This window comes from Sus scrofa, chromosome 15 (assembly GCF_000003025.6).
Source record: "Sus scrofa isolate TJ Tabasco breed Duroc chromosome 15, Sscrofa11.1, whole genome shotgun sequence".
Classification (NCBI taxonomy): Eukaryota; Metazoa; Chordata; class Mammalia; order Artiodactyla; family Suidae; genus Sus; species Sus scrofa.
Window position 1 is genome coordinate 131,547,608 of NC_010457.5, and position 15,918 is coordinate 131,563,525.

The following is a 15,918-nucleotide window of genomic DNA, read 5'->3' on the forward strand; positions in this document are numbered from 1 at the left end:
GTCTTCCAAAATTGTAATATTTTGTATCTGAGTGGTTGCTATTGATGATGGTAAAAGAGTAGAGGGACAGGTACTGTGGGTAGACTGGGTTTAATGCAAGTTTTTTTTTTAAATTTCTTATCAAAGCATAGTAGATTTACAATATTGTGCCAATTTCTGTTGTATAGGAAAGTGACCTGGTCATATATATATATATATATACATATATATTCCCTTTCTTATATTATCTCTCACGGTCTGTCCCAAGAGACTGGATATATAGTTCCCTGTGCTCTACAGTAGGACTTGGTTGTTGATCCATTCTAAATGTCATAGTTTGCCTCTGCTAACCCCCAACTCCCCATCCATCCCACTCCCTCCGTCCTCGGCAACCCGAAGTCTGTTCTCTATGTCCGTAAGTCTGTTTCTGTTTTGTAGATGGGTTCATTTGTGCCATATTCTAGATTCCACATATAAATGATATCATATGGTATTTGTCTTTCTCTTTCTGACTTACTTCACTTAGTATGAGAATCTCTAGATGCATCGTGTTGCTGCAGATGACATTATTTAATTCTTTTCCTGGCTGAGTAGTATGACATTGTGTATATGTACCACATCTTCTTAATCCAGTCATTTGTCGTTGGACATTTAGGTTGCTTGCATGTCTTGGCTGTTGTGAACTGTGCTGCTATGAATAGTGCGTGTATCTTTTTGAATTATAGTTTTGTCCAGATATATGCCCAGGAGTGGGATTGCTGGATCATATGGTAGTTCTATATTTAGCTTTTCGAAGAACCTCTATTACTGTTTCCCATAGTCATTGTACCAATCTACATTCCCAGCAACAGTGTAGGAAGATTCCATTGTCTCCACACCCTCTCCAGCATTTGTTATTTATAGGCTTATTGGTGATGGCCATTCTGACTGGTGTGAAGTGGTACCTCATTGTAGTTTTGATTTGCATTTCTCTAATAATTAGTGATGTTGAGCATATGTTCATGTGTAAGGTAATAGAGTTAGTAGGAAACCTGAATTTTTGAAAGTCTTGAAATAGGCCATTTGTACCTAGTTTGGCTTACTATTTGCTTTTTTCCTGCCATGTTGTATTTTTTTAATGAGAAAGCAGACAGTGGCGAGTCTCATAGCCTTAGTTCTAATTGAGGAAGTTAGTAGGAACACTGCATTAAAAATTCAAAGTAGTTACTTGTCTCCTCACTCTGGGAGGGAAAGAAGTATAAAGTTGTGGAGTTCCCTGGTGGCTCAGTGGGTTAAGGGCCCGTCGTCATCACTGCTGTGGTATAAGTTCAATCCCTGAACTTCCATATGCTGTGGGCACAGCCAAAAACAAACAAACAAACAAAAAACAAAGAAGGAAAGAAAGAAAGTTGGTACCAGTTGGTTATTTGTGGAAGTCAGTGAGGCTTCATGGTGTAGGATTAATATGCCTTCCCAAGCCCACCCCCAGCAGTTAGGGATGGCACTTCTCCACTCAGAGCGTTGACCCTGAGAAGCTCTGCCAAGCCTCAGACTCCTTCCTCTGTGACTGCTCGACTGGGTGTCCCCAAACTTCCATCCTGCGGGTGCTTAGTAGAATCACACAGGGTAAACCACTTCTCTAAAGCTCTAAGAGTTTGTGCCCCTCACCTGGACAAGTCAGCAGTGAGTGAGTTAGTGAAGCATGATCCACCTCATTTTCCAGCCAAGCGAGGGGGCTCGTCCTGAGGGGGCTCTTCTCTCCCATGTTTCTCTTCATGACCATGTATCTACAGCACAGTTGGCTACTCTTAGTAGTCTGTACCCACGAGAGAGAATGTGAGGCTCACTGGCCACATGAGTATATAGCATCTGTGTCTCAGAACACCGTGTTCTGTTGATGAAATGTCCCAGACAATTGAGTCAGTTAACACAATTATGAAGTCAGATGGTGTGTAAATCACCATCTCGGACATTGGAGGGACGGGGGCATAAAGATGTAAGCAAGCCCTTTCTAAAGCCCTTGAATACGTGGTGGGGAAATGAGAGGCTGGATGAGAAGATAGCGCACCGCAGGGCCAGGGTCAAAGCCACGTGGCCTCAGGAGAGGCAGGGTGGGGAGTAGCGAGCCTGCGAGGTCACTTGAACAGAAACAAAGCTTCCAGGGCAACAGTGTGAGAGTGGATGACGGGGCAGAAAAGAATTGGGAGAACTTTTTTTGGAATTTGAGATCTTAAATGGAATGGATCCCAGCAGGCATCAGGCCCAGCAACCTTCCGAGAGGCCGCACAACTGGCAGAATTGCAAGGGGGGACTTGAGGCAAGGCCAGCCCCCTCCTTGTACAAGGGGCCCTCTCTCCGGCACACGAACATAGAGCCCTCAGCCCAGGACCTAAGGGGGGGTGCCTCTTACCCGAGAGGTAAAGCAACATAAGAGGACTGATGACTTTGTGAACTGAGGGAATGATTACAGAAGGCGTACTCTTCACCCAGCTTCCCCAGCTGTTAACAGTGTATGTAGCCACGGTGCCATGATCAGATCAGGAAACTTATGTTGATATAATGCTATTAACTAATCCCACAGACCTTTTTCAGATTTGCGCGGTTGTCCTGCTGATGGCCTTTTTCTGGACCAGGATCCAATTCAGGACCACACGTTGCATTTAGCTGTAGCATCTCTTTAGTCTCCTTTAATCAGGAGCAGTTTCCCGGTCTGTCTTTGACTTTCATTACCATGACACTTCTGAAAAGTACTGCACCAGTTGTTTTATAGAATGTCCCCTAATTTGGCTTTGGCTGACGATTCCTCATGAGTCAGTGCAGGTGAGGCCTTTTTGGCAAGAAACTACAAAAGTGCTGCTGTGCCCTTTGCAGTGTATCCTTTCAGGAGGCACGTGAGGCCAGTAGTCTCTGTACTGTTCCCGTTGATTTATATGGTTAAGGGGTGTCTCCATGTAAAAGGACGATTTTTCTTTCGGTCATTAGTAAGCCTCAGAGGAGTGAGCATCTTTGTTTTTAAAAGTCCTCCCAAGTGAGTCTGGTGTGTCTCCAGGGTTGAGACAGAGGATGGCAGAAATACATCAAGGTGCTTGGAGGAACTCCAAGGTGTTTTCATTTGAAAGTCTGATCTCAGTATGGGAGAGGTGAAGCTAGAGGTTCAGCTGTGGAGCAGAGAAAGAGTTAAGGTCTCTTGAGGAGAGTGGAGCAGTTTTCAGGTGTTTGCCTCTGTGAGGAACTGGTTGAAAAATCAATCCAGTTTGAAGGAGCGTTCTGGCTGGAGCAAAGGCAGTTGAGCAGCATGAATTGTAGCGAACCAAGGGTGCACACGTTCCAGCACTTTTTCTGCGGTGCCCAGAACCCTGAGGACTGAAAGTTTTCCGTCAAGGACATCCAACATTGTTTAGAGGAGCAAGAGACCCAAAGCTGTGAGCATGGGCAGCCCTGAAACCTGCAGTCTTAGCAGGACAGGTAACGTGGGCATGAAGGGGCCCGGTGGATTAGGTGTCAGGATATCTCAGCGGCTTTGACAAGGGTACAGTGTGTGAGGAGCTAGAAGTAGGTGTGAGGGGACAAGTGGGGAGGTGGCAGATAAGGAGGATGTGGTCAGGAGGCAGAGAGCATATGAACATAGTGCAAGGCTGGCCAGAGATGGGGGACTGGGCAGGGTCACTAATGTGAATACCAATGAAGGGAGCCAAGTGAAATCTAAACAGGACCAGCCAGGTTTATTTGCTCCAAATGTGGGTCTTCATTCAGTAAATACTTGCTGTGTCAGCTTTGCTGGTGAAACACTTAACTTCTTAAGCTTTTCTGATTATCTCTCAGTAATATTTGGTCATGTTTATTTCTTTTTTAAGCTTTTTAAAAATCAACTTGTAATTGTCCATGTAATGGGGAACAAAATTACACAAATAGTTGAAAAATTAAAGTCATCAATTGAAATATGAACTTGATTGCTCCCATTTATTAGGATGTTAATAAGTAATAAAGTTGATGAATTTTAGAATTTGGGGGGGGGTATTTGTTTTTATGCCATGCTACTGATTATTTTCTGTAAATGGTAACTAACCATGGAAATCACTAGGTTTGGAAGTGTCTTGTCCCCAGTACCATTCTCTACTTCTGAGTAGTTTGAGTTAGCCCTTTATCTGTTAGGCCCTATTCTAGTCTTTAGTTTTTTATTAGGCATTGTTTATGGCACTGTTTTTTAAGGTGTGGTTGGTAGACCTACTAACATGTGTAGACCTATATAGAAAAGAGGGAAACAGAAGCAGAAATAAGATAAACCAATTGATACCAATATAGAGGACAGTCTGATCCATTTAGCTCATTCCCTTGATTACTTTGCTCTAAAAATTTTAAAATATGAATGGTAAAACATTCACACATCTGAAATACATCAGGAGAAAAGTGGAAGGATTCTTCTCACCCCTCCGTGTAGGCAGGCCATACTCACTTTGGTGTGTGTCCTTCCAGACTGTTTTCTCCAAGAAAACAGGAAGTTAGGTCCCTTGCTCTCCACTGCCACTCTGCCAGGTAGATTCTTTTAACTTTTCCTTGGGAGATGTTGCAGGATGTCCTTCTTCAGGACCCTCTATCTGTACTCCTTTTTAAAAGGAGTTCTTTCACCTTGTGGTGTAATAACATCACATTTCCCTACCTCCAGTGTTCACCTGGACTTTATATCCCCGTGATCAGATATACGGATACCAGCCATATACAGAGCACTGCAAGCACGGGGCTCCTAAAGGAGCAGAAGGAAACAGACATTCATCAGAAATCACAAGGAAAAGCAGAATTATATACAACTTTGAGAAACCCTGGAGAAGAACCAGGTGGTGGAAGAATTATGATAGAATTTACTTAGAGAGACTTCTTGGTGGGAGTGATGGTTAAGTTGAGCAGTGAAGGCAGAGTGGGAGGCGGCTGGGAGGTGGGGCCGAGTGTGAGCACCAAGAACATTGTGGGCTTAGGGAACCACACGTGTAGCGACCCTGAAAGGGACCAGTGTGACCAGAGCATTGGTCTGTAGATAGTGGGGGAAGGAATTGTAGTGCACGGTAAGGCCAGAGAGGTAGGGTCAGGCCATGCAGGGTTTTACAAGCCATGTTACAAGGGAATTTTCTCCATCCTAAGAGAGGTAGATAATTGAAGCATTTTAAACACAAAGATTTAACCATTTTAAGATTTAATGACTTTTTTTTTTTTCTTTTTACAGCTACACCTGTGGCATATGAAAGTTCCTGGGCCAGGGGTCGAATCAGAATTGCAGCTGTGGCCTACGCCACAGTCACAGCAACACCATATCTGAGCTGCATCTGCAACCTCCACCACAGCTTGTGGCAATGCTGGATCCTTAACCCACTGAAGGAGGCCAGGGGTCAAATGTGCATCTTCACAGACACTATGTCAGGTTCTTACCCACTGAGCCACAGTGAGAACTCCATAAATCTTCATCATATTTGTGTTATGAAAAGACCGTTCTAGTTTTAATATGGAGAATGGACTGTAGGGAATTCAAAGAAACCAATCAGTAGGCTACTTAGTGGTCCAGGCAAGAGTTTATGGGGACTCTGACTTGGGTGGTGATGGCGGGGCATAAATGGATGGATTTGGGAGATTTGGTGATAAATTAGATATTGGGGCAGGGTGAGGAGGAGGGAAAAGTTGAGGATGAATCCTAAGTTTCTATGTGTTATGAGAGCATCAATAGAGTGATATCATTCCCAGAAATAGGGACCAAAGGAAGAACGCCAGGCATTGGGGCAGGACCATGAGTTCTGTCCTAGATGCATTCGGTTTGAGGTACCTTGAGACATCCAAGTAGAGACACTGCAGGTAGGCTGCTTAGTATACTAGTAAGAGAACTGGATTAGAGATAGGAATCTCTGAGGCAGCTGCATCTGGGTGTTAATTAAAGTTGTGGGTGTGGATGAGGTCACTTCGGTAGAGATAATAGAATGAGAAAAAGAGGGCCTTGTACTCTGCCTGGAGGAATTCCCAATATTTAAATGGCTCAGTCAAGAAGGATGAGCCAAAAAGGAGATAAAAGGAGCAAGCGGGGAGACAGACAGAAAAAAAAGAGCGTTGGTAAGTCACAGAGGACAGGGAGGAGCGGTTTCAAAAGGAGGGTGTAATCAACAACTTCAGATGCTGCCAAGAGCTTCACTTGCAGTGACAACTAAAAATTGTATTTCATGGCAGGCAGGTCATTGGGCACTGTCTAAAAACTGTAAGTACTAAATGTAGAAGCCACATGGGATTAAGCTGAAGAGTAGCTAGGAAAGACATGTGGGCTCTAGCAAACATGGGTAGGTATCTTGAGAGGTTTAATTATGAGGGGGCCGTAGCTGGGAGGGGGTCATGGAGTCAAAGGAGAATTTATGTTTGTTAATGGGAATCTAGATCATATTTAAAATTGCGTTCTGGGCAGTCAGGTAAGAGGGGAGTTGATTATGTGAGGAGATAACAGACAGGATGAGACCCTGAGAAGGCGGGAGACGGAGAATCCCGAAGCAGGGAGGACTAATAACGAGAGATGAGTACGGTGGTTGGCAGATGCGGGAACTCCACTGGCGTTTTCCTCTCCACTCAGGATGTAGGTGGCAGTGTCCTCTTCTGAAAGGGAGGAAGAGGGCTTGATGTGAATCCAGGATGCCTTTCATCTTAGAAGTACTATAAGTAGCTTTCTCTTTTCTCAATTCTCTCCATTTCTTAAAAACAGCTTTGTTGAGATGAAACTCACATCATACAGTTCACCCATCTCAAGTGTACAATTCAGCAGTTCTTAGTTTATTCACAGGTAATGCGCAGCCACAACCACAGTCAGTTTTAGAAATTTCATCACCTCGAAGAGAAATCCCACACCGTTAGCTGTGAGCTCCTCCTCCCGACATAGTGAACACTTTGATCTTCCTCTTTTGTTCACGGTGAATATGCTTCATCTTTTGCTCTCAGAAGCCTGAGGCTCATGAAAGGTTGTTAAGAGCCTCACAAGTCTGATCCGTTCAGAGGAGCAAAGGGGGCTGAGGCCTCTTACTGAGGGTCACTGAATAAAATCAGCAGATCGTATACTTAGACACCTACTAAAGTCACATTCATCCCTGCCAAAGAAAATCATCTTATAAATAAAGATTAATAAAATGAAGTTGAAAAGGCAACACATGTAATTAGATTGGAAAAAAACAAACAAATGTTTACTGTAGATTAATGATTTTTATCTCCTGGCCCAGAAAAAGTACATTCCTGGGATACTTAAAATGTATATATGGCATGAGAGTGACCTGCTGTCCGGAAGCTAAGGCGTTAACAGGATAGAGTAGTAATGGCAGCCGGAAAAACTAAAGATTCTGCTTAACACTGATGCTGAAGAAGATTTCTGTCTTGTCTTTTTTTTTTTTTTGCTTTTTAGGGCTGCACCCGTGGCATATAGAGGTTCCCAGCCTAGGGGTCGGGGTCAAGTCAGAGCTGTAGCTGCCGGCCTGCATCACAGCCACAGCAACTGAGGATCCGAGCCACATCTGTGACCTACAGCACAGCTCATGGCAACGCCAGATCCTTAACCCACTGAGCGAAGCCAGGGATAGAACCTGCGTTCTCATGGATGCCAGTCAGATTTGTTTCCGCTGAGAGCTCTCCTGAATAAGGGAACTTCCCGTGAATAAGGTTTCATAATGGGATTGTTAGGAGGTTACTCTTCTAAAGCCTTTGGTAAAGAAAGCAGGAGTCAGTAGAAATCAGCATAAACTTAGTAAAAAAGGTCATAATGAGTAAAAAGGTAGTAGCATAGTCTTATTTTATCAAAGTATTTAACAAAACACCTTTTGCAAAAGATTTGGAAATAAATGTAAGTGGCTGAGCAACCATGCCCAAAGATTATTAGTAGATCATTAACAAAAAAAGCATGATTCAAAGGCATAATGTTAGGCTCCATTCATAATTACTTCCTTTTCAGCATTTTGGGTAATGATCGAGGCCCTGGAAAGCATACCTATCTATCAGATTTTCAGATGATACAAATATGACAGCAGTAGCTGGCATATTGGATGTCCTTCAAGATTCCAAAATACCTCCATAGTGTTGAATGATGGGCTGTTAATGAGATTAAATAGTAAGAAGAGTTAAAGCCATTATTGCAATGTTATTCAAAGATCTGATTTTGAATGGATTATATATAATTGCAAAAATTCTTCGAGGTAGCCCTGAGCTACATTAAATTTGCAACATTTGCAGCGAAGTGGTGGCCCGGCGTCTTCTGCACCATTCCGTCTGGACAGAGTTGAAACATTAGTCCTACCTTTCTTAGGAGAGTTAAAGAAGCTGAGAGGAGGTATTCTGGAGACTATTTAAGGGAGACAGGCAAGCTGTTTTCAATGAGAGGCCTTTATGTGGGAGAGAAGTTAGAATTCAGCCTTATCTGCAGTGCAGACCCAGAACCAGCAGATGCTGTATAGTGAGGCAGTGTTTGTCTCACTGTAAAATTTTCTGCGGTCTGATTCTAAAATCTGCTGGTACTGTGTTACTGGACACTGGAATTTTTTAAGGGGAAGCAATGCGATCATTTGATAAGAAGATTAGTAGGTTGTAGAAGAAAATACCGTGGACCTAGATGATTCTTTGGGTACCATTAAATGCTGATATTCTCTGAATCTAAGTCATCTCCCTGAAATATATTTCTGGTCATAAATACTTCAGTTTATTTAGCTTTTTATAGCCTTTATGTTTTTCATCTATCTTTACTTTGTGGGTTTATTGGCTTTAACTCTTCTGGGTTTTTTAGTGGTTCCTTTAGGACTCACAGTATATGCCTTTAACTTGTAGTTCATCTTTAAGAAATATTATACTGCTTCACATATAAAAACCTTATGACACTGCCCTCCCTCTTAGCTGTTGTTGCCACATGTTCTTGTTCTACATGTCATAACGCCAGAATACAGTTGTTTATGCTTTAAACAGCCAATTATCTTTTAAAGACTTTTTAACTTTTTTTACTTTTTATTTATTTTTTTGTCTTTTGTCATTTTAGGGCTGTACCCGTAGCATATGGAGGTTCCCAGGCTAAGGGTCGAATAGGAGCTGTAGCCGCCAGCCCACGCCTGAGCCACAGCAACGCCAGATCCGAGCTGTGTCTGCAGTCTACACCACAGCTCACAGCAACACCAGATCCTTAACTCGCTGAACGAGACCAGGGATCGAACCTACAACCTCATGGTTCCTAGTTGAATTCGTTTCCACTGCACCACGACAGGAACTCCTAAAGACTTTTCTTAATAATGGGAAAATCTTTTATAATTGTCCACATTACTTTCTCCAGTGCCCTTCATTCCTTTTTGTATACATAGATTTTCATCTATAATCTCATTATGCCTGTAGGACTTCCTTAAACATTTCCTATAAAGCAAGTCTGCTGGTGACAAAATCTTATTTCGCCTTTGGGGTTTTGTTTTTTGTTTTAGGGTGTTGTGACCTGTGCCACAACCACAGATCCTTAACCCACTGCACCAAGCCAGGGATTGAACCTGCCTCAGCAGCAACCTGGGCCACTGTAGAGACAACACCTGATCCTTAACCCTATGTGCCACAGCAGGAACTCCCTCACCTTTGTTTTTAAGTGATATTTTTCCTAAGTATAGAACACCATGATGGCAGGTTTTTTTTTTCCCCCCAGAACTTTAGTGATATTCCTCTACTATCTTTTGACTTGCATCACTTCTGTTAAGAAGTCCATTGTCATTTTTTTATTCTTTGTAATGTTTTATCCCTCTGGTTGCTCCCCCCCCACCTCCCCTGCCATGGCATATGGAAGTTCCCAGGCCAGGGATCAGGGATTGAACCCAAGCCACAGCAGTGACAATGCAGATCCTTAACCACCGGGCCGCCAGGGAACTCCACCCTCTGATTTACTTTTAAGATCTTCTCTGGACTGAATTTAAGCTAACTTGACTATTCCATGCTTTAGTGGGGTTTTCTCCCTGTTTCTTGTGCTTAGGTTTTTTGAATTTCTTGGCTCCATGGGATTATAGTTTACATCAGACTTGGAAACTTTTTAGCCATCGTGTCTTCACATATTTTGTCTCTCCTTCCCCTCCTTTTGGGGTCTGCAGGAGCACATTTATTAGACTGCTTATAGTCATCCTGCAGCTCACTGATGTGCTGGTCTTTTTTCTCCCTCCCCTGTGTATTTTATTTTGGATAGCTTTTATTGCTCTGTCTTCATATTTACTTCTTCAGTAGCTAATCTGCTGTTAATCCCATCCAGTGTTAATTTTTATTTCAGACATTGTAGTTTTTATTTTAAAGTGTTTGATTTTGGTTTTTTTTTTTTTAATGTCTTCCAAACCTTTACTTAATTAACATGCTCATTTTTTTCTTGAAAATACTGGCTATATTTACAGTATCTTTTAATGCCCTTTTTAATTTCTACCATCTGTGTCACTTTGCAGGGCTGTTTCTGTTGACTGATTTTTTTTTTCCTCATTATTAGTTGTGTTTTCCAGTTTTGATAATTTTTTTTTTTTGGTCTGTCTTTTGTTTTTGTTTTTTCTTTTTTTTATTCATTTATGCATGTATACACATTATTCTTTTTCAGACTCTTTTCCTACATAGATCATCTCAAAATATTGGGTAGTTCTCTGTGCTATACAGCAGGTCCCCATTGGCCATTCATTCCATATACCACAGTGTGCATATGCCAATCCCAAACCTCCAGTCCATCCCTACCCCCACCAGCTGTCCCCTTTTAAGTTTGTTTCCAAAGTCTGTGAGTCTGTTTCTTTGCTGCTGCTAAGTTCATTTGTATCCTTTTTTTTAGATTCTACATATAAGTGATATCATATGATGTTTGTTTTTCACTGTCTGACTTCATTTAGTATGATAACCTCTAGGTCCATCCATGTTGTTGCAAATAGCATTATTTCATTCTTTTTCACAGCTGAGTAATAATCCATTGTATATACATACCAAATCATCTTTGTCCATTCCTCTGTCATTAGACATTTAGGTGTTTTACCTGGGTTGGTTATTACAAATAGTGCTTTGATGAACATTGAGATACATGTATCTTTTGGAATGATGGTCTTCTCTGGATAGATGCCAGGAATGGGATTGCTGGGTCATATGGTGGCTCTATTTTTAGTTTTCTGAGGAACCTTCATAGTGTTCTCCATAGTGGTTGTACCAGTTTGCATTCCCACCAACAGTGTAATAGGGTTCCCTTTTCTCTGCACCCTCTCCAGCATTCATTGTTTGTAGACTTTTTGATGATGGCCATTCTGGCTGGTGTAAGGTTATGCCTCATAGTACATTTGATTTACATTTCTCTGATAATTAGTGATGTTGAGCATTTTTTCATGCGTTTTTTGGCCATCTGTATGTCTTTGGAGAAACGTCTATTTAGGTCTTCTGCCCATTTTTAGATTGGGTTGTTTGTTTTTGTGATGTTGACTTGCATGAGTTGTTTGTATGTTTGGGAGATAATGCTTTGCCAGTCACATCTGTGCAAATATTTTCTCCCATGCTGCGGATTGTCTTTTCATGTTGTCCAGTTTTTATTCTTGCCAGACTTGCTTCGTTGGGCAGGATTTAGTCCAGGGCTAATTTTTTATAAGAGCAGGGACAAAAGCCTTCGCGAGCTCTGCTTGAGGCTTGTGGATATGAGGGTTTTCCATCCCGTTGATGGGAGCTTTGCGTGAGCTCCATGGCTCCGTTCCCTGGCCTCGGGTACTTTCCTTAGCAGCACTCAGCTGCCGAAGCAGGTGAGCCTCTGCAAACCTCTAATACTCTCTTCGGTGTGGCCGTCTCCTTCCCGATACTTTGCCCCGAAAAGGACCCCGTCCTGTTGGCCCCCGCAGATTCCCAGTTCTGTCTCCTCACGTGGAGATTGCCTGTTCTGCCTGGCTTCCTCCTCCCTGTGATGTGGCTGGAAATTCTCTCCAGGCATTAAGTTGTGAGGTTCACTTCATCTCTTTCCCTTCTTTCAGGGATCCTTAGCTTGTGCTGCCTGAAGTTCCATGTTAAAATTCATCACTTCACATATTTTCTTCAGTTTTGGTCTTTTTTCATGAGGGAAGGTAAATCTGACCCTTGTTCCTCATCTTGGCCAGAAGTGGAAGCTTTTTAGTGCCTATTCATTTATTGCCAACGTTTTACCTTGCCTGCAAAGCCTGTCTCGGCGTCATTCCTGCTGTCACTCCCTTATTCCCTCCGGGCCTTTTCCCTGACAGGCCCTGGCTGCTTCCTCTCCCTCAGCCCCTCTTCAAGCCATTCCTTTCCCCTCAGCCCCGCTCCCAGCCAGGTCCTCCTCGTCAGTCTCTGTTCTTGGCTCAGCTCGGCTGCTTCCTCCCTGTTGTTTCCCTCCCAGAATTGAACCTTTTCTCGCTGTTGTCTTTCTCCTGTAGCAACATTGTTTTCAGCACCCCGGTGTACAGGTGCTGAACCCACTGGCCTTCCCTGCTGAGCACGTATGGGGACAAATGTCAGTCCCCACATGGGCACGTACACGCGGTGTTTGACTCCTGAGGGCGAGGATGGGGCTTGTCCACCTTTGAGTCTTGTATGAAGGTCCATGGGTAGGTAATACATAAGGAAGATATTTAGCAAATGTAGTAAGTTTTATATGGTTGTTAAAATGAGTTCTGGTTTTTTTTTGTTTTTGTTTTGTTTTTCTCCTCTCCCAAAATCAGGCTACAGAAGAAGTTTCCAAAAACCTGGTTGCCATGAAAGAAATTCTGTATGGCACAAACGAAAAAGAGCCGCAGACAGAAGCAGTGGCACAACTCGCTCAAGAACTGTATAATAGTGGGCTCCTTAGCACCCTGGTAGCTGATCTACAGCTCATTGACTTTGAGGTAAGAAATCAATTTTTTATTTTTCAAAAAAACAGTGATTGTTCATGGTCCTTGTCCGTGTGTTCTTACCTTTGAAACATCTTAAGATTCCTGTCAGGCTCTTGGCTCGAGGATGCTGACCTTTTTAGCATGCCCCAGCTGCCTGCCTAGTTAGTGGGTCAGGAACTCAAGGGTGTCTCTGGCTGAGGCCAGATTTTTCTCTCTCTTTCACTACATCATATATGAAGTTTTTTAGGTATTCATTATGCCCTTCCATATACGTTGTATTTAATAAACAGCCGCTGTTTTACATAATTCACTGGTCCTTGGCTCTCAAGGAATAAACAATCTAAAGAAGACCGTAGAATGTTCGAATTTTTGAGGTAGATGAGCTCTAGAGAACACCTAGTTGGTTTTTTTTTTTTTTATGCTTGGGTTTTTTTTTTAATCTGCTGAGCCCTCATTACAGCAGGGATTCTAGGTGTTTTGTTTGCTTGGCATTGCTTTTAAATATTTCGCTCAGGATAACATTAAAATGGCAGGAGATTTGAGACGCAATTTTGAATTTCTGGCCTCCCTTGAAAAATGTGGTTGGCAGCAGTGAGCCGGTAATCCTGCGTGGCCCCTCAGCCCACGACGTTGGCATCCACATTTGCGTGTGCACGTGCGTGTGCACTCGGGTGTGCTGCGGACGGTGTGGCTTTTCTCCCGCAGGGCCTACTGCACTCCTTTGCGTTACCTGCTCAGCCCTGGTAGGCATTGAAGATTGTTGCCAAGCTTATTCAGCCAGATGGTGCCATGTTAGATATTTAGTCAATTTAATAGAACAGTCTGAATCAACTAACCTGAGATGTTTAGAATGAAGGGCTCTGGCAGTGGTCATGAGCAGTCTGCTCTTTGCCTCATTGTCAGGGGTGTGCTTTGTTTTAAGCCCCAGTGTTTATCATCCTGAGTGACTGGATATATTGGGGATATGTGTGTGTGTGTGTATGTGTATAGTTTATATGTATATATAGTTTACAATACAAGCATCTCATTTGAAGCTGCTAGTTCCATTTGGGTAGGTGTCAGATTGCTGAACAATGTAAGGATATAGCAAGGTTTTGTTTTTTGTATCCGAGTCAGCATGATGCTGAGAGTTAGAAATGGTTGAAATTATATGCAATAAGATTTCACTTTGTCAACACATTATTCATGTCAAAAATAATTTTACTCTTAAACTTAGAATTTAGAATTATAATGGAAGAAATAAGAAAATTGACTATGTCTATGAACATTTTAAATGAGAATTCAATCATAATTATGAATGTGCAGTGCCTTGATTTGAGTTTGTTTGGGAGAATGAATGGGCACTTTGGTATTGAGTCAGGTAAATATATTTGTCTCCCTAATAGGGCAAAAAAGATGTGGCTCAAATTTTCAACAACATTCTCAGAAGACAAATTGGTACAAGAACTCCTACTGTTGAATACATCTGCACCCAACAGAATATTTTGTTCATGTTATTGAAAGGGTATGTATAATGTACTAAAATGTATGTTTTTGGCTTGAAAAATGAAAAGCAAAGATGGCCTTGGACAAAAGCAGGATGGTGAATGTGGGCAAGTGTTTTCTCCGTCGTTTGATCAGCTCACTTTTCCACAGTTCTTGAACGTATTTCCCTCCTTCAATTCAACCTGTGCACTAAACTGACTTCGAAAATGCCCGTGGGATTTTAAAGTCAGGAGAATTGTGGGCCTTCGAACTCTCAAATCATATGTGACTGAAGAGAAAAAAAAAATCCTCTGTCATCTTACTTCTGTTCCCTAAGATGTTAAAAAACCTTAATGGCGTGACACGTCAGTTAAGTTGTGTATCTAAAGACCTCTTTGGAGGTGCATGTGCACTCTGCGGCGGTGAACGAGCCCGCCTGGTTCGTGGACATGGCTGCTGTGTACCTTGACGTTGCTCAGTCAGCAAAGCACATGTTTATGACGTGCTTCCCTTTGCTTTTCACCTGTGTGTGTCCCCTCACTAACCCACCGCTTAATTTGGTAATTTGCAGTGCATCTTCCTAGAATTATTGTTGGACTACATAGGCATTTTTCTTTGGGTAGCCTGCCAGTTTCGAAAAAAAAATCAAAACCCAAAAGAGCCTTAAAATTGAAGCTTTAAAAAAAAAAACAAAAACCCTTCTCCCTCATCACTGATTGGCAAGGCAGCCTCCTGTTGTTTCACAGCAGAGTTGTTTGCCAGCTCTGGGTATGGGGTACATTTGCTGGGGTTCTGTTAGATTGGCGGGCAGGCATTTTACTGGCATGACTGTTGGCGTGAATCAGCCTGCTGTCCTACCCCTGGTTTTATAGCTTGCCTCACTCTGATTCATATCTCTGTGGTTTAACACTTCCCCCAAGTTCAAACTTGTTTAGACAAAGCATGAGTCAGTGCATGTGTTGGATGCCAGCGTTCTGTTTCCTTCTTTCTAGTTGTGAGTTGCTTCTTCAGATGTTGCCATACAGAATTTTTGGCATCTGATTTTTGTTGTTGTATCAGTCCAGAGCTGCGTGTGTGAACATGTAGTGAGTAATCTGAAATTTGATGTTCTTAGAGCAGCTTCCAGATGCCTTTATGTATCTTGAAAGCCAATTTCTCCTTTTCCCGTAGAAAGCCATGATGATTAAAATCTGAGCATTCGTTAACTCTGCCTCTGTTTTTCACCTCGGAGTAGCCAGGGCTGTGATGTGAACGTTGTTACATAGGATGTAAAGGAAGACTCTAGAGGTAATTAAAGAAAGGTTTGACGCGCTCGGCTGAGCTGGCCAGAGCAGAAACCTCCGCTTAGGAAGGCAAGGAGCCTGCAGAAGCCAACCCCACAGAACCCGCCTCCCGCCCTTTTTAGTTTTTATTGTGCAAAGTATGCGTAAAACTCGAGGGCATCGCATAACAAACCCTTTCTACCCATCACCAGGCTTCAACAGTTACCAACTTTTTGTCATTCTTGTTTCATCTGTTCTTTGTCTCCTTGCTTCCTCCTCACATGCGACGTCACTTCAGTGTGCATCCGTAGCACATAACACAGAAAGGATGTTTTTACTGTAGTCGCAATATCGTTGAGAAGCCCAACATTATCTAATACCCTGTCAGTGTTCAGAGTTCCGTG

General features: G+C 42.6%; 1 protein-coding gene across 2 annotated transcripts in view; it reads left to right on the top strand.

Moving 5' to 3' along the window:
• The window catches only part of CAB39 (calcium binding protein 39), a 92,389-nt gene that overhangs the window by 55,033 nt on the left and 21,438 nt on the right, over positions 1 to 15,918 (top strand). For both annotated transcript variants that reach the window (XM_021075733.1, XM_021075734.1), the window contains exons 3-4: positions 12,636 to 12,800; positions 14,174 to 14,292. In XM_021075733.1, coding sequence (XP_020931392.1) covers positions 12,636 to 12,800; positions 14,174 to 14,292 — 284 coding nt within the window. The remainder of the gene's footprint in view (positions 1 to 12,635; positions 12,801 to 14,173; positions 14,293 to 15,918) is intronic.